The 22683-nt window shown below is 39.5% G+C and overlaps 1 protein-coding gene across 15 annotated transcripts in view; it reads left to right on the top strand.

The window, feature by feature from the left end:
* Positions 1 to 22683, top strand: part of LOC143747542 (receptor-type tyrosine-protein phosphatase mu-like) — a 281363-nt gene that overhangs the window by 197209 nt on the left and 61471 nt on the right. For 5 of the 15 annotated variants that reach the window (XM_077240342.1, XM_077240338.1, XM_077240337.1 and 2 more), the window contains 3 exons: positions 672 to 746; positions 5509 to 5644; positions 8992 to 9021. In XM_077240342.1, the coding sequence (XP_077096457.1) occupies positions 672 to 746; positions 5509 to 5644; positions 8992 to 9021 (241 nt within the window). The remainder of the gene's footprint in view (positions 1 to 671; positions 747 to 5508; positions 5645 to 8991; positions 9022 to 22683) is intronic. The other 10 variants (XM_077240346.1, XM_077240340.1, XM_077240339.1 and 7 more) reach the window with 3 other exon arrangements.

Here is a 22683-nt window from a genome sequence, read left to right as displayed (position 1 = left end):
CTCCTCGAGTGCCTTGTCACAGCCTCCACCCTCTCCTCGAGTGCCTCTCATCACAGACTCCATCCGCTCCTCAGCCTCCACCCGCTCCTCGAGTGCCTGAGACCGAGTCCTCAGTTTCTCTTGCGGCGACACTGATAACCTCTAGTCTCTCGAGCGCTGACTAAAACAAGAACAAATATCTGTCAGTGGATAATCAATAATCTTTTCTCTTTGAATTAAGTTGATCTTTCTGACTCCACTGGTTACCGAATGTCTCATAAAACACACTTGAAGGGTATATTTTCATATTTTTTGAGGAACTCAGTTGTGTTTTCCACACGTCAAAATATACATGCAATAATTCACTGACCTTCAATGTCAAGCTATTAATTCTCACTGAGCATGTGAATAAAACTCTGTCTTTCTCAAGCTCTTTTCTAAAGCCCTCGTGAGCCGCTCTGACCCAAGCTTCACGGATGTCCATCAGTTGCTATGCTAACAATGCTAAACTTCTGATCAATTATAAATGTTAGTGAAGAATGATCATGTGATTGTCCATGAAGCGGCCGCTCGCGAGGGTTTTTGTGGAGCCTCTCTCTGCGTTAATAACCTATAGATGAAGGAATGCCTCTCTCTCTCTCTCTCTCTCTCTCTCTCTCTGCATGTTGGCTGGATCTCTTCTCTTCTTCTAGCTGCCATTATTGTGACACAGCTCACCACACCATATGTGCGAATCGCACCCGCTGCCGGCGACAGCCAACTAACAGGTCAGAACTACCACCATCCACACTGAGGAGTGTGTGTGTGTGTGTGTGTGTGTGTGTGTGTGTGTGTGTGTGTCTGTGTGTGTCTGTGTGTGTGTGTGTCTGTGTGTGTGTGTGTGTGTGTGTGTGTGTGTGTTTGTGTGTGTGTGTGTGTGTCCTGATAAACCCTACATTATGGGGATAATATCTCCAAAAAGATGCCAATATCTAAAATCCTTGTCCTTGTGGGGACATTTGTTGGTCTTCATGAGGAAAACAGCTTATAAATCATCAATCATAAAGTTTTGTGTGATGGGTAGGTTTAGTGTGTGTGTGTGTGTGTGTGTGTGTGTGAATGTTATACCAACACAGTGTGTTCATGTCCAGATCATACTTCATTCCAAAATAAAAAAAATAAATAAAAAAAAATAAAAAAAAATAATATATATATATATATATATATTATATTATATTATTTTTTCTGATATTTTTATATTTTCTATTATTTTATATTTATATTTTTTGCAATTTATATATTATAAAAAATATTTTATACTTTTATTTATATTATTTATTATTTGTATATTATTTATCTTTTTTTATTAATTTTGTATATTTTTTATTAATAGTAATTGTTTATTTTAAGCCTAACGTATGCAGATTTTTATAAATAAATAATGATTTTGTAGTAATAGAATCGTCTTTGGGAAATCTCAAAATTAAAGCATCTGGATGCATTACAGTCATGAGAATAAAGTCATTACTATTCATAATGCTCTTATGACAAATGTAAATCCTTCAATTTTTTTGAGTGAAATATGAGCGGGACATGTTTTTTGTTGTTGTTTTGAAAGTCTGTGCAACTTTTTATAGTGCTATAAGGTATATATTTGCTCCGTGTGTGTGTGTGACCGGTGACTGCATGTTGTGTTGTGTTTGTCGATTGCTTTCGGCTTTGAATGGATGCAGGTTGAAAAGGTAATTGAGGATTTTCAGGGTTATGTTCGTCTGATGAGTCTTGTTTGATCCCCGCTGTTTTGCTTCCCGCAGAAGGTCACTTTCTATTAGCCAAATCTGCACACTGAATACACACATTTACTGCGGGAAATAAACGCTGGAGCAGGAGTCACTAAATTAGCTGCTCTTTATTCAGCACTGATGTCTGCCGAAGGAATCGATGTGACCCGGCAGACCCTGAACTAAAGACCGCAGCGCACGACAAACACATCCCGTTTAAATTACATTTCAATATTCCTAGTCCAGCTGAAGCTCTCAGAGGCAGGGTTTCTTACAGCATCCTTTAAATACTAACAAACGATCAAATACTAAGTCATAATTATGAGATCAAGTCAAAATTATGACATTAAATAGTCTATTATGAGACAAACGTCAAAATGATAAAATACTAGCTCATAATTTTGAGATAGTCAAAACTATGAGATAAAATAGTTAATTATGAGATAAAATAGTCTATTATGAGACAAATGTCAAAAATTATAAAATATTATATCAAAATTATTAGATAAAGTCAAAATTATGAGATTAAATAGTCAATTATGAGATTAAATAGTCAATTATGAGATAAAATAGTCTATTATGAGATTAAATAGTCAATTATGAGATAAAATAGTCTATTATGAGGCAAACGTCGAAAATGATAAAATACTAAATCAAAATTATATGAGATAAAGTCAAAATTATGAGATTAAATAGTTAATTATGAGGCAAACATTAAAATTAGAAAATACTAAGTCACAAATTATGAAATAATATAGTCAGTCTTAAAATAAGTATGAGATACAATTATGGGATAGTCTATTATGAGACAAACGTCAAAAATGATAAAATTCTAAATCAAAATTATGAGATAAAGTCAAAATTATGAGATAAAATAGTCATTTATGAGTTAAAATAGTATATTTTGATAAATAGTCTGTTTGCTAAATCAAAATTATGAGATAAAATAGTCTATTATGAGACAAAAGTCAAAATGATGAAAAACTGAGACAAAAAGTCCTAATTATGAGATAAAAAGTTGAAATTGACAAAAGGTTTAAATTCTAAGATAAAAGTTCAAAATAAAAATAAGATTAAAAATCAGAATTGAATGTAAATTTTTACTTTTTATTATAGAATTATGACTTAGCATGTCATAATTAAAGTTTTATGATTTATCAAAGCATGAATGCAGGCTTTTGTTGTTCTTGAGAATCACCTGCGGCGAAACAGAAACCCAAACATGGCAACCATCCTCCGTCACCATGGCAACGGCTGAGGGATGCTGTCAGGCCGTCACCATGGCTACGGCTGAGGAAATGTAGCGAATCCGGCCCAAATCCACACAGTTTTTCATTTAGAGCTGAGAATTGATATTTGGCTCGACATACATCTCCAGTTCCAGTGATCTCTCAGGAGAAACATCTGAGACTCGCTCACATCGCTCTCTAGGAGAAACATCTCAGATCTTGAAGTCTTTCTCTTTCCTACAAGCAAAGCCAGGCTAGTATGACCAGTGATTAACTTGATTAACGGTCTACCAACACTAACCTGTTTTACTAACAACTAGCACATCATTATATCAATCTTCCTTCATCACTGATGTTCTGTGCGTCACGTGTCCATTTGTCTCAGTTTCTGCTGTTTAAAACGATAAGGTTATTATACTATAAACTCTGTATATTTGTGCAGTGAGTGCACGTCAAAAAGTATATCCGACATATAAACACACACATCAACAGTGCAGTGACTGGTTTGGTGTTGCAGTGACTGGTTTGGTGTTGCAGTGACTGGTTTGGTGTTGCAGTGACTGGTTTGATGTTGCAGTGACTGGTTTGGTGTTGCAGTGACTGGTTTGGTGTTGCACTGACTGGTTTGGTGTTGCAGTGACTGGTTTGATGTTGCAGTGACTGGTTTGGTGTTGCAGTGACTGGTTTGGTGTTGCAGTGACTGGTTTGGTGACTGGTTTGGTGTCGCAGTGACTGGTTTGGTGTTGCAGTGACTGGTTTGGTGTTGCAGTGACTGGTTTGGTGTTGCAGTGACTGGTTTGGTGTTGCAGTGACTGGTTTGGTGACTGGTTTGGTGTCGCAGTGACTGGTTTGGTGTTGCAGTGACTGGTTTGGTGTTGCAGTGACTGGTTTGATGTTGCAGTGACTGGTTTGATGTTGTAGTGACTGGTTTGGTGTTGGACTGACTGGTTTGGTGTTGCAGTGACTGGTTTGATGTTGCAGTGACTGGTTTGGTGTTGCAGTGACTGGTTTGATGTTGCAGTGACTGGTTTGGTGTTGCAGTGACTGGTTTGGTGTTGCAGTGACTGGTTTGGTGACTGGTTTGGTGTCGCAGTGACTGGTTTGGTGTTGCAGTGACTGGTTTGGTGTTGCAGTTACTGGTTTGATGTTGCAGTGACTGGTTTGGTGTTGCAGTTACTGGTTTGGTGTTGCAGTGACTGGTTTGGTGTTGTAGTGACTGGTTTGGTGTTGCAGTGACTGGTTAGGTGTTGCAGTGACTGGTTTGATGTTGCAGTGACTGGTTTGATGTTGCAGTGACTGGTTTGGTGTTGCAGTGACTGGTTTACTGTTGCAATGACTTGTTTGGTGTTGTAGTAACTGGTTTGATGTTCTAGTGACTGGTTTGGTGTTGCAGTGACTGGTTTGGTGTTGCAATGACTATTTTGGTGACTGGTTTGGTGTCGCAGTGACTGGTTTGGTGTCGGAATGACTGTTTTGGTGTTGCAGTGACTGGTTTGGTGTTGTAGTTACTGGTTTGATGTTGCAGTGACTGGTTTGGTGTTGCAGTGACTGGATTGGTGTTGCAGTGACTGGTTTGGAGACTGGTTTGATGTTGCAGTGACTGGTTTGATGTTGTAGTGACTGGTTTGGTGACTGGTTAGTTGTTGCAGTGACTGGTTTGATGTTGTAGTGACTGGTTTGATGTTGCAGTGACTGGTTTGGTGACTGGTTTGGTGTTGCAGTGACTGGTATGGTGTTGCAGTGACTATTTTGGTGACTGGTTTGGTGTTGCAGTGACTGTTTTGTGACGGGTTTGGTGTTGCAGTGACTGGTTTGATGTTGTAGTGACTGGTTTGGTGTTGCAGTGACTGGTTTGGTGTTGCAGTGACTGGTTTGATGTTGTAGTGACTGGTTTGGTGTTGCAGTGACTGGTTTGGTGTTGCAGTGACTGGTTTGGTGACTGGTTTAGTGTTGCAGTGACTGGTTTGGTGACTGGTTTGGTGTTGCAGTGACTGGTTTGATGTTGTAGTGACTGGTTTGGTGTTGCAGTGACTGGTTTGATGTTGTAGTGACTGGTTTGGTGTTGCAGTGACTGGTTTGGTGACTGGTTTAGTGTTGCAGTGACTGGTTTGGTGACTGGTTTGGTGTTGCAGAGACTGGTTTGATGTTGTAGTGACTGGTTTGATGTTGTAGTGACTGGTTTGATGTTGCAGTGACTGGTTTGATGTTGTAGTGACTGGTTTGGTGTTGCAGTGATTGGTTTGGTGACTGGTTTGGTGTTGCAGTGACTGGTTTGGTGACTGGTTTGGTGTTGCAGTGACTGGTTTGGTGTTGCAGTGACTGGTTTGGTGTTGCAGTGACTGGTTTGATGTTGCAGTAACTGCTTTGATGTTGTAGGGACTGGTTTGGTGTTGTAGTGACTGGTTTGGTGTTGTAGTGACTGGTTTGGTGTTGCAGTGACTGGTTTGGTGACTGGTTTAGTGTTGCAGTGACTGGTTTGGTGATCGGTTTGGTGTTGCAGTGACTGGTTTGATGTTGTAGTGACTGGTTTGGTGTTGCAGGTGCTGCGACCCGTAAGCCTGACGCTGTGGAGCCGGAGAAACACACGGATCACACGGTGAAGATCGCAGGAGTCATCGCTGGAGTCCTGCTCTTCGTAATCATCTTCCTTGGTGTGGTGCTGGTCATGAAGAAACGGTAAGAGCTTCACTTACACTCAACTATATTACCTCTGATCTGATTAACATCCATGTTTAATTCCTTTAAAGCTGAAGTGTGTCATTTACACACCACTGCACTCCCACCAGCTGTCAGTCAAACCAATAGCCCATCCCCCAGACTCACGTCATTGGTTGAGTATGTTTTGAGGGGTCACAGTGTTGATTCAAACTGCCAGTGACTCACTTATAGTGACTCTGAACAAAAAAATACAAGAAATAAAAGAACCAAATGACTGTTTTTTAGCTGCTAAATATATGTACATGTTCCAAAAACCACCTTGAGCTGGTCTGAGCTGTTTTTTCCTGCAGGGAGCTGAAGATATAGTTCACTGGAGTGTCGGTTTTTAATGGAAGCCCATTCTCACCACATTAGAAAAAACTCATGATTTACTAAATCATAATTATGAGATAATTATGGCCTACTGAAGTAAAATTATGAAAAAATCAATATTTTGCATAAAAAGTCCGTATATAAAGTCAGTATATTATGGCCTATTAAATCACAATTATGTAATAAAAGTCAATATTGTTGCATAAAAAAATGATAATGAGATAAAAAGTTAAAATTATGAGATAAAAAAAATCTAAATTATGATATACCAAGTCATAATTAAGAGATAAAAAGTCACGATTATGGACTACTTAATCAAATTTATCAAATAAAAGTCAATCACAATTATGAGATAAAAAAATCAAAATGAGGTAAAAAGTAATGATTATGATCAAAAAAGTAAAAATAATAGCCTACTAAATCGAAATGATGTAATAAAATTCAATATTTTGGAATAAAAAGTTATAATTATGAGATAAGGAGTTATGATTATGGCATAAAAATCATAAGTCTGGAATAAAAAGACATTATAACAAAATTATGACAAAGTATGAGATAAAAAATTACAATTGATATATTAATTGTATATATTATATATAAGTCATAATTATGAGATAAAAGCCATAATTATGAGAAACAAGTCAATATTATGACAGTAATAATAGAGATAAAAAGTCAAAATCATACACAAACAGACAAAATTATTCGATAAACTGGAAGTTGTTTTACGCCCACTGCACTCCCACCAGCTGTCAGTCAGACGGATAGCCCCGCCCCCAAACTCGCGTCATTGGTTGAGGATGTTTCGAATCTGAAGCTGAAGATCGGGGGACGTGGGACAGAAACAAACACATTCATAGAGCCGTTGTGATGAAATGTTTCTCGTCACGGTTCCATCGAGTTCACGAACACATGAAAGTCAAATGCTTTTCAATCGCTCCTTTTGTCAGCTGAACACAGAATAATTGATTTGATCACTCTGATAAGCACTATTACACGATTTGTGGCACCAATACATGCTGGCTGATGAAATATTAATTTTTTCTTTCTCCGCGCTGCTCTCAAACAAACGGCGCGCTTTAATGACCCGGAGAGGGGAAACAGCATAAATATTGTCCGAGCTTATCTTGTGCAGAAAAGAAAAAAGATTGAAAGAAAAGCAAAGATAAGAGAGAAAATTTGATGAAAGGCGTTTTTCTCCCAACGAGACGCCGAGGGCGAGTTTACATTCTCAGCGTGAGTCAAACTACTGAGTTCAGGAGCAAATATCCCGATGTTTAGATGCAGAGCCAGTTTCCAGTGGTTTGAGATGTAAATTGAAGGCAGGGCGAGTAAATATGTTTTTAATGAGAGTCATTACGCTCTCAGAAGAAGGGTGTTTGTCTCTATTGATTTTGCTCAAAATGGCCAAACATTAGCCAAGGATTCCTCCGTTCTGCTGACGGGACAGTTCCCCGGATCGTTTGTATGCGTCGCCATTTCAGCGTAATGATCATGTTCAATCTCAATGTAATTTGATGGGATCCGTTTCCACTGACATCAGTGATTGAGTCCGACTGAACTCACTGTTAACAGAGACTACTAATACACTTCCAGTGCTAGAACTCTCTCTCTCTCTCTCTCTCTCTCTCTCTCTCTCTCTCTCTCTCTCTCTCTCTCTCCCTCTCTCTCCCCCTCTCTCTCTCTCCCTCTCTCTCTCTCTCTCTCTCTCTCTCCCTCTCTCTCTCTCTCTCTCTCTCTCTCTCTCTCTCTCTCTCTCTCTCTCTCTCTCTCTCTCTCTCTCTCTCTCTCTCTCTCTCTCTCTCTCTCTCTCTCTCTCTCTCTCTCTCTCTCTCTCTCTCCTCTCTCTCTCTCTCTCTCTCTCTCAGTGAGAGTCTCATTAATGAAGCAAGTCTCATTGTGAGAATGTTTTGCAGGAACTGCTTGTTTAATCATTCGAGTGCTGATCGATATTTGATCATTTAGCTGATCAAATTTTGAAAATGCATTTATTTTGTGATATTGAGCCTCATTAATAAAAGACAAGGAACATAAGAAAAGCATGTAAATATTGCATTGAAAATATTTGCATGTAAATATTGCATTAAAAAGAAGTGCAGTGTCAGTAATGAAATGCATTTGTGTAAATCTGAATGAAAATGTTGCTTTCAACACGAGCCGAACGATTGTTTTCCCAAGTCAATTAATGCATTATTCAAAGTTAACGAACGATTGGTTTTATGTACGATTAGCAAAAATGTAAACACACATTAATGTTGAGGTGCAAGTTACAAAAAATGGTAACACTTTACAATAAGGTTCATTAGTTAACATTAGTAATGTATTTACTAACCATGAGCAATTCATTAGTTACTGCATTTATTTATCTTTGTTAATGTTAGTTAATAATAATACAGCTGTTCATTATGTTCACGGTGCATTAACTAATGTTAACAAATACAACCTTTGATTTTAATGACGTATTAGTAAATGTTGAAATTAATATTAACTAAGATTAGTTAATTAACTAATAAACCTTATTGTAAAGCGTTACCCACAAAATTATATAAAAAAGCAAGTGTAAATCCAGCGTTTCTGCCATCAGCCTTTCTCAAGGTATTAATTATAAATCATTATATCTGATGGCTGAAATTTTGGTTTTATAAATGCATAAATAAGACTAAGAACTTTAACTAGACTTGCTTTTTTTAAGTATATACACAGGAATTTCACAACAACAGCCTCGTTATCGTTTGCCTCTAATTAAATATGAACTGGTTTTCTTAGAGACGCTCCTAACAGTTGCCCCACCCACACTATAGACTCCGCCCACAGTCCCGCCTCTGTCTCTCTCTCTCTCTCACACACACACACACACAGTCACTGCAGGCACTCGTCACTTGTGTCACCATATCAGGTTTTGCTCATTTTTCTATATTTTTCAAACATTAATATTTTTACTTTTTCTTTCCTTCCATTTCCATCCCCCCCTCACCCCTCCACCCACTCGGCAGAAGATCCTATCACTCCTACACTTACTACCTGTAAGTAACCACTTTGTGAAACTAGTTTCAGTGCTTTCTCTTCCACGCCTCGTTTGATATTCCATGCATGATTCCAACCCAGTGACTCTCCTCCTCTCTTCAAACTGTGCCTGAGATCCGGGATCCTCCGAGCCTGTGATGCTCTAATGATGGAGGAGAAATCCCAATCCCGGCATTGATAAACTCTCCTACATTTCTGCTGTTTTGAATCATTGATCACAGCAAATTCACTTTGCTTCTGTGGTTTGAAGGGAGGATCTGATCGCTCACTGATTCCCCTAGAGTTCCAGAAACATCCTCATGAGTAGCAAGAGTCCAGTTTTCCCAGTTTTCCCAGTTGCTTTGGAAGGGAAATCTGGGATTCTTCCATCGGAATGAACCAACGCACCGATGACTTTCTGTTCATTTCCCTCCATGTTTGATCAGTTTCGTTCGTTTATGCATGAGTCTGTTGAGCGCATGTTAGTCATCATCATGTGTTTTACACACACACACACACGCACACACACACACACACACACACACACACACGCACACACATAAGCACACAAACACGGGCACACACACACACACACTCACACACACACTCACACACACACTCACACACGCACAAACATATGCACACACACACACACACACACACACACTCACTCACACACACATGCACACATGCATATTTAACATTAACAATGAGCAATACATTTGTTGCAGTTTTTATTCATCTTGATATTAACAGTTCATAGTTAGTTCAGGTCCATATTAACAGTTATAACTTTAGTGTATCAGATATTCATCATTAGTTCTGGTTATGACTGTTATAGTGTTACGCACACGCTAATGCACACATGAGTTACGACTGTTATAGTGTTACGCACACGCTAAAGCACACATGAGTTACGACTGTTAAAGTGTTACGCACACGCTAAAGCACACATGAGTTACGGCTGTTATAGTTACGCACACGCTAAAGCACACATGAGTTACAACTGTTATAGTGTTACGCACACGCTAAAGCACACATGAGTTACGGCTGTTATAGTGTTACGGACACGCAGAAGCACACATGAGTTACAACTGTTATAGTGTTACGCACACGCTAAAGCACACATGAGTTACGACTGTTATAGTGTTACGCACATGCTAAAGCACACATGAGTTACGACTGTTATAGTGTTACGCACACGCTAAAGCACACATGAGTTACGACTGTTATAGTGTTACGCACACGCCGAAGCACACATGAGTTACGGCTGTTATAGTGTTACGCACATGCTAAAGCACACATGAGTTACGACTGTTATAGTGTTACGCACACGCTAAAGCACACATGAGTTACGGCTGTTATAGTGTTACGCACACGCTAAAGCACACATGAGTTACGGCTGTTATAGTTACGCACACGCTAAAGCACACATGAGTTACAACTGTTATAGTGTTACGCACACGCTAAAGCACACATGAGTTACGGCTGTTATAGTGTTACGGACACGCAGAAGCACACATGAGTTACAACTGTTATAGTGTTACGCACACGCTAAAGCACACATGAGTTACGACTGTTATAGTGTTACGCACATGCTAAAGCACACATGAGTTACGACTGTTATAGTGTTACGCACACGCTAAAGCACACATGAGTTACGACTGTTATAGTGTTACGCACACGCCGAAGCACACATGAGTTACGGCTGTTATAGTGTTACGCACATGCTAAAGCACACATGAGTTACGACTGTTATAGTGTTACGCACACGCTAAAGCACACATGAGTTACGGCTGTTATAGTGTTACGCACACGCTAAAGCACACATGAGTTACGGCTGTTATAGTTACGCACACGCTAAAGCACACATGAGTTACAACTGTTATAGTGTTACGCACACGCTAAAGCACACATGAGTTACGGCTGTTATAGTGTTACGGACACGCAGAAGCACACATGAGTTACAACTGTTATAGTGTTACGCACACGCTAAAGCACACATGAGTTACGGCTGTTATAGTGTTACGCACACGCAGAAGCACACATGAGTTACAACTGTTATAGTGTTACGCACACGCTAAAGCATACATGAGTTACGGCTGTTATAGTGTTTCGCACACGCCGAAGCACACATGAGTTACGAATGTTATAGTGTTACGCACACGGCGAAGCACACATGAGTTACGACTGTTATAGTGTTACGCACACGCCGAAGCACACATGAGTTACGACTGTTATAGTGTTACGCACACGCTAAAGCATACATGAGTTACGGCTGTTATAGTGTTTCGCACACGCCGAAGCACACATGAGTTACGAATGTTATAGTGTTACGCACACGGCGAAGCACACATGAGTTACGAATGTTATAGTGTTACGCACACGCCGAAGCACACATGAGTTACGGCTGTTATAGTGTTACGCACACGGCGAAGCACACATGAGTTACGACTGTTATAGTGTTACGCACACGCTAAAGAACACATGAGTTACGACTGTTATAGTGTTACGCACACGCCGAAGCACACATGAGTTACAACTGTTATAGTGTTACGCACACGCTAAAGCACACATGAGTTACGACTGTTATAGTGTTACGCACACGCTAAAGCACACATGAGTTACAACTGTTATAGTGTTACGCACACGCTAAAGCACACATGAGTTACGACTGTTATAGTGTTACGCACACGCTAAAGCACACATGAGTTACGACTGTTATAGTGTTAAGCACACGCTAAAGCACACATGAGTTACGACAGTTATAGTGTTACGCACACGCTAAAGCACACATGAGTTACGGCTGTTATAGTGTTACGCACACGCCGAAGCACACATGAGTTACGACTGTTATAGTGTTACGCACACGCCGAAGCACACATGAGTTACGGCTGTTATAGTGTTACGCACACGCTAAAGCACACATGAGTTATGACTGTTATAGTGTTACGCACACGCTAAAGCACACATGAGTTACGACTGTTATAGTGTTACGCACACGCCGAAGCACACATGACTTACGACTGTTATAGTGTTACGCACACGCTAAAGCACACATGAGTTATGACTGTTATAGTGTTACGCACACGTTAAAGCACACATGAGTTACGACTGTTATAGTGTTACGCACACGCTAAAGCACACATGAGTTATGACTGTTATAGTGTTACGCACACGTTAAAGCACACATGAGTTACGGCTGTTATAGTGTTATGCACACGCTAAAGCACACATGAGTTATGACTGTTATAGTGTTACGCACACGTTAAAGCACACATGAGTTACGACTGTTATAGTGTTACGCACACGTTAAAGCACACATGAGTTATGACTGTTATAGTGTTACGCACACGCTAAAGCACACATGAGTTACGGCTGTTATAGTGTTACGCACACGCCGAAGCACACATGACTTACGACTGTTATAGTGTTACGCACACGCTAAAGCACACATGAGTTATGACTGTTATAGTGTTACGCACACGTTAAAGCACACATGAGTTACGACTGTTATAGTGTTACGCACACGCTAAAGCACACATGAGTTACGACTGTTATAGTGTTACGCACACGCTAAAGCACACATGAGTTACGACTGTTATAGTGTTACGCACACGCTAAAGCACCCATGAGTTACAACTGTTATAGTGTTACGTACACGCTAAGGCACACATGAGTTACGACTGTTATAGTGTTACGCACACGCTAAAGCACACATGGGTATCGACTGTTATAGTGTTACACACACGCTAACGCACACATGAGTTACGACTGTTATAGTGTTACGCACACGCTAAAGCACACATGAGTTACAACTGTTATAGTGTTATGCACGCTCTAAAGCACACATGAGTTACGACTGTTATAGTGTTATTCACACGCTGAAGCACACAAGTTACGACTGTTATAGTGTTACGCACACGCTAAAGCACACATGAGTTACGACTGTTATAGTTTTACGCACACGCTAAAGCATACATGAGTTACAAATGTTATAGTGTTATGCACGCGCTAAAGCACACATGAGTTACGACTGTTAAAGTGTTATTCACACGCTGAAGCACACAAGTTACGACTGTTATAGTGTTACGCACACGCTAAAGCACACATGAGTTACGACTGTTATAGTTTTACGCACACGCTAAAGCACACATGAGTTACAACTGTTATAGTGTTACGCACACGCTAAAGCACACATGAGTTACGACTGTTATAGTGTTACGCACACGCTAAAGCACACATGAGTTACGACTGTTATAGTGTTATTCACACGCTGAAGCACACAAGTTACGACTGTTATAGTGTTACGCACACGCTAAAGCACACATGAGTTACGACTGTTATAGTTTTACGCACACGCTAAAGCACACATGAGTTACAACTGTTATAGTGTTATGCACACGCTAAAGCACACATGAGTTACGACTGTTATAGTGTTACGCACACGCTAAAGCACACATGAGTTACAACTGTTATAGTGTTACGCACACGCTAAAGCACACATGAGTTACAACTGTTATAGTGTTACGCACACGCTAAAGCACACATGAGTTACAACTGTTATAGTGTTACGCACACGCTAAAGCACACATGAGTTACGGCTGTTATAGTGTTACGCACACGCTAAAGCACACATGAGTTACAACTGTTATAGTGTTACGCACACGCTAAAGCATACATGAGTTACAACTGTTATAGTGTTATGCACACGCTAAAGCACACATGAGTTACGACTGTTATAGTGTTACGCACACGCTAAAGCACACATGAGTTACGACTGTTATAGTGTTACGCACATGCTAAAGCACACATGACTTACGACTGTTATAGTGTTACGCACACGCCGAAGCACACATGAGTTACAACTGTTATAGTGTTACGCACACGCTGAAGCACACATGAGTTACAACTGTTATAGTGTTACGCACACGCTGAAGCACACATGAGTTACAACTGTTATAGTGTTACGCACACGCTGAAGCACACATGAGTTACGACTGTTATAGTGTTACACACAAGCTAAAGCACACCTGAGTTACGACTGTTATAGTGTTACACACAAGCTAAAGCACACCTGAGTTACGACTGTTATAGTGTTACACACACGCTAAAGCACACATGAGTTACGACTGTTATAGTGTTAAGCACATGCTAAAGCACACATGAGTTACGACTGTTATGGTGTTACACACACTCTAAAGCACACATGAGTTACGACTGTTATGGTGTTACACACACGCTAAAGCACACATGAGTTACGACTGTTATAGTATTACACATATGCTAAAGCAGACACGAGTTACGACTGTTATAGTGTTACGCACACAGTGTTACGCACACACTAAAGCACACATGAGTTACGACTGTTATAGTGTTACACACATGCTAAAGCGCACACGAGTTACGACTGTTATAGTGTTACGCACACACTAAAGCACACATGAGGGAATCAGGGTATTTTTAGAGGCTGGGAAACATGAGATTAAATCTGGTTTATCGGGATTTCCTCAGGGTTCAAACGTGACATTCCCTGAGAAACTCCGGGATCAGATCCCGATCCGGAGTCTGTTGCTCAGAGTTGATAACTCTCTCTATATTTGGACACAGAACGTGCAGCTCATCCCTCATTATTCTGCTGTAAATCAGTCCGTTTATGTGTAATAAGCAGACGTGTGTTTTTGTCATAACCCAACAGAAGGACATCAGTGAAGGAGAGTTTACTTTCACTGACGCCATTCTTTTTTTTTGTTTGCTGGGTATTTTGATTCCATCCAGTTCCGATTTTTCAATGAAAATAGTTTTGTTCAGTGGCCATTTCTGCTGAATATATTTATTGAATCATAATGAAGGAACTATCTCTCATTCAAAATGATTCGCAGGATTAAAGCTGTGATGGGAACAGAGAAATAAACACCTGTGAGATATTTAAATCACTGAGGATCCGATATACATTATTTTAAGTAGAGTTGGATATTGTTTGAATCTTATCGATTCCGATTCTTATTGATTTCTAATTTCGATTCCAATAAGGTAAAAAAAAAACTAGATATCATTTTCATTTATTTAAGTATTATAGCAAAACATTAAATATTTGCTGAATATAACAGGATAAACACACTTACACAAGGAATGTTTGCCTGTGGTTTAAAAACACCATAGAAGAACAACTAGCATAACTAATATACATTTCAAGCATTACTAAAGACTTATAAACACTCAGTAATTAAAAAATAAAAAATAAAAAATAATCAATCGCAGCAAATGAACAAATATAGGATGGAAATAAACTGTGTTTTAAGATTTTCAGGTATTCAGGTACAGAAACTGTAATCAATTGTACAATAACACTGCACTTTATAAATAAAATATACATTACAAATATAGTTACAAAAGTTATTCAGTGAAGAATGAGTGAGTTTTCTCTTTATCTTCTGTTGTTTAATTAGTGTTATTATGGAGCAGGAATATTAGTACTGTCACTTTAAGAGCTGCACAGATCCAATATACTGATGCACATGAACACAGAAACAGAGTCTCTCACACTCGAATGTTTTAAAGTCATATTGAAATACACACAAAGAAATCGATGAGAGGAATTGAAAGTTTAACTTTGGAAATGGAATCGATTGTCGATTCCTAACCCTACTTTTAAGTGAACGAATCATTTTGAGCATTATAGTATTATATGTTTGTTCATTATAATACTTAAAATGTTTTTTAGATGATTTGAAGATCAGCCATAATGTTTTTGTGAACGGATTCAGTGGTTCTGCAGATTACATATTAATTCCAGAAGATGCAGATGAATAAGCTTCGTTCCTATTCGGAGTCATTGAATCATTCAGATGTATTTGTTAAAAAGGCACTGATACATTCACGACTGAAACTAGTCTTATTCAAATTTGCATTTGATCAAATCTTCTAAGAGACTTGAGAGAGTGTTCGGCACAACAATGAACAAATCAGAATGATTCGTTCACTTGAAGGATTTGTAAAAACACTGATTCGTTCACAGACGTGGTCTAAAATCCCGCTGTAGGATTCATTTTCACTCAGAAATTCCTAGTAGATTACACAAATAAACAGAATTCTGATGAAGAAGAACTGAAATAGTATTTTGTTAAAGGTGCAATGTGTAAAAATTTTGAGTATCTATTTACAGAAATGCAATATGACATCCATAACTATGTGTTCAGTTGTGTATAAAGAACTTAATAAACCGTAATGTTTTTATTACCTTAGAATGAGGCATTTATATCTACATAGGCGCGGGAATCCCCTTCTATGAAGGTCGACATATTGTGACGTCATGTTTCTACCGTAGCCGACAGCGAACACACAGCGTTACAGAGCGCGTTTCGTCACTACCTTGAAAGAGAAGCCGCAGAAATCTAGAAGCTAGCCATAAACACCGTGAGTAATGACTTTTCCCTTGTCAGTGGTGAAAAATATGTAGTTGGATTGTTTCATGTAACTTAATTCTTCTCCCTCGCTGTGTTATGGCTTTGCTATGTGGGGATAAATGTATTGGTTACGTTCGTGAGACAGCTGATTAGTACTCTTGTCATTGACCGTAAAACAGTTACAGGAATCACCAACCCGTCGATCTTGGAAGCATTTTAAGTCGATCGCGAAGAGTTTTCAAAATCAGAGAAAAAAGCCTATTGTGTGTAGTAAATGGTGTCTAGGGGATGCGGAGGCGCGCGCGCTGTTACAATCACGTTATTTTTGCCGCGCGCACCTTTGGGCTCATGCGGACGCGTCCAGTATAAACAAGGCTTAACGCTTTAACCAGCTCAGCCACAGTAACAGCTCATATTAGCCAGCTAAACTTTTACTACCCTGTTAGAAACAATATATAGTTGCATAGTTTCATGTGGTTCTCCCTCGCTGTATTATGGGTTTGCTATGTGGGGAGAAATGTGCTGGTTACGTTCGTGAGACAATCAGCTGATTACTATTATTATATTACGTATTAAGACCCTTGATCCTCACCTGACTATGGCTTTGTAAACTTTATCCATGATGTGGTTTATAATGGACTGTGGTACAGAAACTTGGTTTACTCTGGCTATTCTCTGCCGTCTCAGACGACGATGTTTGTCCCGTTTTAGCCACCGTAGCTTCTTCGAAAGGGAGGGGTGAGCGGTGGGCTGAGCTCTTAGTGTAAACTCGCAACCGAACCGCTAGATGTCGCTAAAAGTCACACACTGCACCTTTAAAGGGGAGGTTGATTATGATTTCACTTTTCGAACTTTAGTTAGTGTGTAATGTTGCTGTTTGGGCATAAACATCTGCAAAGTTACGACGCAATTTTATTATTATTATTATTATTATTATTACACGAGCTTCCTCCTGGGTTAGTGACATCACTAACCCTGAAATTTACATAAACCAGAATGGTTTATGTAAATGGTAAAATTGTGTAAATGGTTTCCTGGGAACGCGATTTATAGATTATCATGACATAATATGCTAATCAATGACTATAAGATAACTACACATCAGATACATAAATTCATCAACTAACCGTTCAGAAATGTCCTGTTGCTTCTACATGTTGTCACTTCTTCTTGAGTCTCTTCATCATTTTCTGACTTTGGTTTTATCATAAAAGACTAAAAGTTTTTGAAATTTTCAGTGCATGTGTGTGTGAGGTAAACGGAAGCTCCGCCCCCTGTGCCGGGAGCAGCAGCTCATTTGCATTTAAAGGGACAGACACTAAAATGGTGCGTTTTTGCTCACCCTCAAAAAGTGTCAATTTTAGCATGCTATATAAAAATATCTGTGGGGTGTTTTAAGCTAAAACTTCACATACACACTCTACATCTAGTGAAAGATGTACATTATACACTCCTTTAAATTGTAAAACGTACTCCAATAATCTGTTTTATTTACAGTTTAGTAATTAATGAAATCTCATGATTATATCTCTGATTGAACGTGGACAGACTCATTTGTCATATAATTAAAAAAGGACAGATCCAATATTTAAAAATTTGACATAATTGTATTCTTGCCTTAAATATTGGCGTTGTTTGAGTCTGCTGTAACATAGAGCCGCTTGTTTCTCTCTCGTTTAACTCGAGCGTCAGGAATCATCACACCTTTACTCTAAATGCTAATGGGATCAGAAGAGCAAAGTTTGGAAACGAGTCTCCAACAGCAATCAGACTCCATAATTAAATTACAGTCTAATTAACGTCTACTAAAGTGTGTGTGAAGCACACCGGGGGATTTAGAGCGCAAATCCTCATAAAGCTCCCGGAGGAGATCTCGGGAGTCAGCTCTCGACCTGAGAGAGTCACACACTGCGTTCTGTGCAGAAGACAAGCATAAAGCAGATATTATCACTTTATTAACATCATAATGTTTAAACGCGCGTCAAACATCAGCGCCGCCCTCGTTTACTTCAGCTCAAAGGGAGAGGTCGATCAGGGTCAAGGGTCAGAGGTCAGCGCTACTGAAGGGAATTAAGGGAGTTTGGTGTTTTAGATTGAGATCAAGTCAGGTTTCTTCATTCTGCTCATATTAATACACCGTTCTGTGCCTCATCATCACACGAGAACAACAAAAATACTCAACAGACTGTTTTTCTGTCGGATCACAATATTCAGAGAACATAGAGAATATAAGTCTCTAATATGAAGCTTAAGTTGAAGCTCAATTTTGATGCATCATATAGTTTAATATAAATATACACTGAAATGCTGAATTTTTATTTATTTATTGAGTTCTACAAATACGTATTTAAATATTATTAAATATGATGTATATTAAATATATTATTTTATTTTATTATTATTAAATATGTATTTAAATATTGTATACTCTGAAAAAAAATTACATAAAAATGTTTATTTACTTGATAAAATCGTCGTAATAATTTGCACTAACACAATTAAAGTATATTTTACTGCTACTGCTCTGTATGTGTATAGCCATAATAAGCTGTATGTAATATGAGCTATATTTTATGAATTAAAAATAGTAATTCTAAATTATTATCAACTGTTATACGCTATGTAATTTATAACTTTATCATTAATTAACTGAACCAAAGTTCATTGCATTGTTTTTGTAAAGAGTGTTTTTTGGCTGATTTTCAGTCGTCCTAGAAATGTTGTTTTGTGAATCTCAGAGTTTTTTAAATAGAAAGTACATGTTTTTCTGCCTCTATTTAAAGGCACACAAACATTTATTCCATTTGTAAGAGCTTTCAAATATTTATTTGCTGAACAGAGATGTTTGAGTGGAGGAAAGCGATGGATGGTAGTTTAATGGACATGATGAGACTGACGCACAGGAAAACACACACACACACACACACTTCGTGATTACTGCGTGGTTATGATGAGTGATATCATAAGCAGTTAATATGACTCTCTCTGACAGACAGCAGATGTTTGCAGATTTCAGCTTCACCTGCAACCGTTTCATTAATCTGTCAACACATTACATCTTCATATTTCTCCACGTCATATAATCCTTCATGCCTGAAGAGCACATTCACATAAACACATCATATTACATTGACAAATCAAGCTTTTCCCCAAATTTATATTGATTTGATTATTGAGTTCAGCTTTAAAAGTGTGAATGAGCTGAAGTGACCAGTTTACTCAAGGTCTTTTGATCTGTAATAAATTAAATCTAATAATTAATCAGCATATAGGAATGAAGTAGGGTATAACGAGGGCTTCATGAAGTGTGCATGGCCTCGGGAATGCTGGGAGACTCCCGCTGGTCTGTCAGTGGGAATGTGTATTTGACCTCTGTATGTTTGATGGCGCGCTGACAGCTCGTTTCAATACACCTCTAAAATCATCATTCATACATACTAATAGAAACCTCAGCTTCTGCTGTCAAACAAAGTGCTGCTTCAGAAGATACACGTATATAGTCCGAATAAACTCTCGTAGATACCTGCATAATACAATATATCATATACATCTATATCAGTATGCTGTAAAATAGTTTTTACACTTTCCTGAGTAAATCTTAGTGGTGTTTTCATATGCTCATGCCATGATGATAGGGTGTGGTGTTGCCAGGGTGTTGCTATGTGGTTGTTAAGGTGTTCTGATGGTTGCTAGAGTGTTCATGGTGGTTGCTAGGGTTTTGATATGTGGTTGTTAAAATGTTCTGGTGGTTGCTAGAGTGTTTGGGTGGTTGCTATGGAGTTGCTATGTGGTTGCTAGAGTGTTTGGGTGGTTGCTAGGGAGTTGCTCTGTGGTTGCTAAAGTGTTCTGGTGGTTGATAGAGTGTTCGGGGTGGTTGCTAGGGTGTTGCTCTGTGGTTGTTGAAATGCTCTTGTAGTTGCTAGAGTGCTCAGGCTGCTTGCTTGGGTGTTGCTATGTGGTTGCTAAAATGTTCTGGTTGTGTTAAGTTTAGTTTATTGTCCTTTAGGAAATTATTTTTATGTCTGTGGCACCCTTCAGTCATCATCACCAACACTTGTTTGGTTGTTGCTAGGGTGTTGCTATATGGTTGCAAAAGTGTTCTGGTGGTTGCTGAAGTGTTCAGTTGCTTGCTAGGGTGTTGCTATGTGGTTGCTAAAATGTACAGGTTGTTACTAGGGTGTTGCTATGTGGTTGCTAGAGGGTTCGGGTGGTTGCCAAGGTGTTGCTATGTGGTTGCTGAAATGTCCTGGTTGTTGCTAGAGTGTTCGGGTGGTTGCTAGGGTGTTGCTATGTGGCTACTGAAATGTCCTGGTGGTTGCTAGAGTGTTCGGGTGGTTGCTAGAGTGTTGCTATGTGGCTGCTGAAATGTCCTGGTTGTTGCTAGAGTGTTCGGGTGGTTGTTGGGGTGTTGCTATGTGGCTACTGAAATGTCCTGGTCGTTGCTAGAGTGTTCGGGTGGTTGCTAGGGTGTTGCTATGTGGCTACTGAAATGTCCTGGTCGTTGCTAGAGTGTTCGGCTGGTTGCTATGGTGTTGCTATGAGGCTACTGAAATGTCCTGTTGATTGCTAATGTGTTCGGGTGGTTGCTAGGGTGTTGCTATGTGGCTGCTGAAATGTCCTGGTGGTTGCTAGAGTGTTTGGGTGGTTGCTAGGGTGTTGCTATGTGGCTGCTGAAATGTCCTGGTGGTTGCTAGAGTGTTTGGTTGGTTGAACTATTCTGCACCCTCAAGTCTGTGGGATTTCCATCTATTTTTTTTTCCTTTTAATGTTTATTGTGTTTGTTTGCATTCATGAATGTCGTACAAATATGCGTAATGAGTTACAAAGCTGCTCCTGGCTGCACAAACCCCCTGTTAAGTTATAATTATTACTGTAACGGTATGAGCAAATAGTGACTAGTGAAGATATTGCCTTAGTAACTCCACTTATAAACAACATTACGGTCTCAAAATCAAATGAAACTTTTCCTACTCCACTTATTTCCCTTAACTTGTGGTTTTTAAGCCTGCATATTTGTGTTCATCTTTAAATGTAAGCAGACAGACAGAAGTGTCCTCATTCAGATCAGTGCCGTCAAATCTATAATATTCCTGAATATTCAGTGTGTTTTATAAGGAGAGCATGAACACAGATAATAAGTGTGCACAACTGTACTCATAACATTGAGTAAATAAAATCAGTGCAGTGTCTTGGGTTATTACTGTCATCTCAGACCAAGGGCCCTATCTTGCACCCTGCGCAAATGACTTTGTACACTGACGCATGTATCATTCCTATTTTGCACCCGCGCAAAGCGGACTTTTCCCTCCACAGACACACGTCGGTTAACTAAGAAATACACTTGCGCTCCCCGGGGCGGTTCAGCGCAAAGAGGAGGCGTGTTCTGGCGCAAACTTTCCCTCATGCTATTTTGCTGTTCTATAAAACAGTTGCGCCACTGACCAGAAAAAACCTAGTCTAAAGTCAGTGGCGCGTTGCGCGTACATTCAGATGCTATTTTAAGCGCGCATGCTTGGCCATAATAAAGAGTGTGAACAACGCGCATACACTGTAGATGATTCTCTCATCTACACAGATGCATTTAACTTTTTGCAAATTATACATTATTATAAGGATAAATATTAAAACACGAGGGAAATCATTGTTGTGTCCATGACGATGGGGAAAATAGGCATAAAGCTTACACATTTACCCATATTATTATATGCATCTTTAACCGAAGCTAATTTGAGTGGGTTTGTCCCATCCCCAATGTCACTTCTCTTTCTTTTACGGCCTGACGAGAACATCGATCTCCTCGGCTGAGAACCGGTTCTGAAGCGCCTGGTAAATGCGCCGTTATAATAGTATTGCGCCATGGAACAAGCGCACCTCGTTCATCATGCTCTTAAAGGGAATGTGATATAAAGCTCTTATTGGTTTGTTTCCCGTTACGCCCAAACCACACCTATGAGTAATGAAGCTACTTCAGACCAACCCCTTTTAGATTTGCGCCAGGCGCAAGAGGCATTTATCCCGCCGGGAAAATAGCAACAGCGCCGGGATCCGCACACAAAGTTACTTGTGCTTTGACACTTACGTTTCAGATTGTTAAAATAGGGCCCCAAGTGTTCAGCGCTCGGTCCCCCTGTGTAGAGCGGCTTTTTCACATTCGCGTCAGTGTCAGCCGAACGCATAGATTTAAATCTGTAGATGAGGAACGGAAAGGCTTTCCTCTGTTGTTCGGGACAGAGACTCGGGATTGATCTCTACGGGGGCTTTTATTTACGCTCCTCT

This window comes from Siphateles boraxobius, unplaced genomic scaffold (genome assembly GCF_051911475.1).
Source record: "Siphateles boraxobius isolate OS27281-9 unplaced genomic scaffold, OSU_SipBor_1 225, whole genome shotgun sequence".
Lineage (NCBI taxonomy): Eukaryota > Metazoa > Chordata > Actinopteri > Cypriniformes > Leuciscidae > Siphateles > Siphateles boraxobius.
This window is presented reverse-complemented; position numbering and strand designations above follow the sequence as displayed.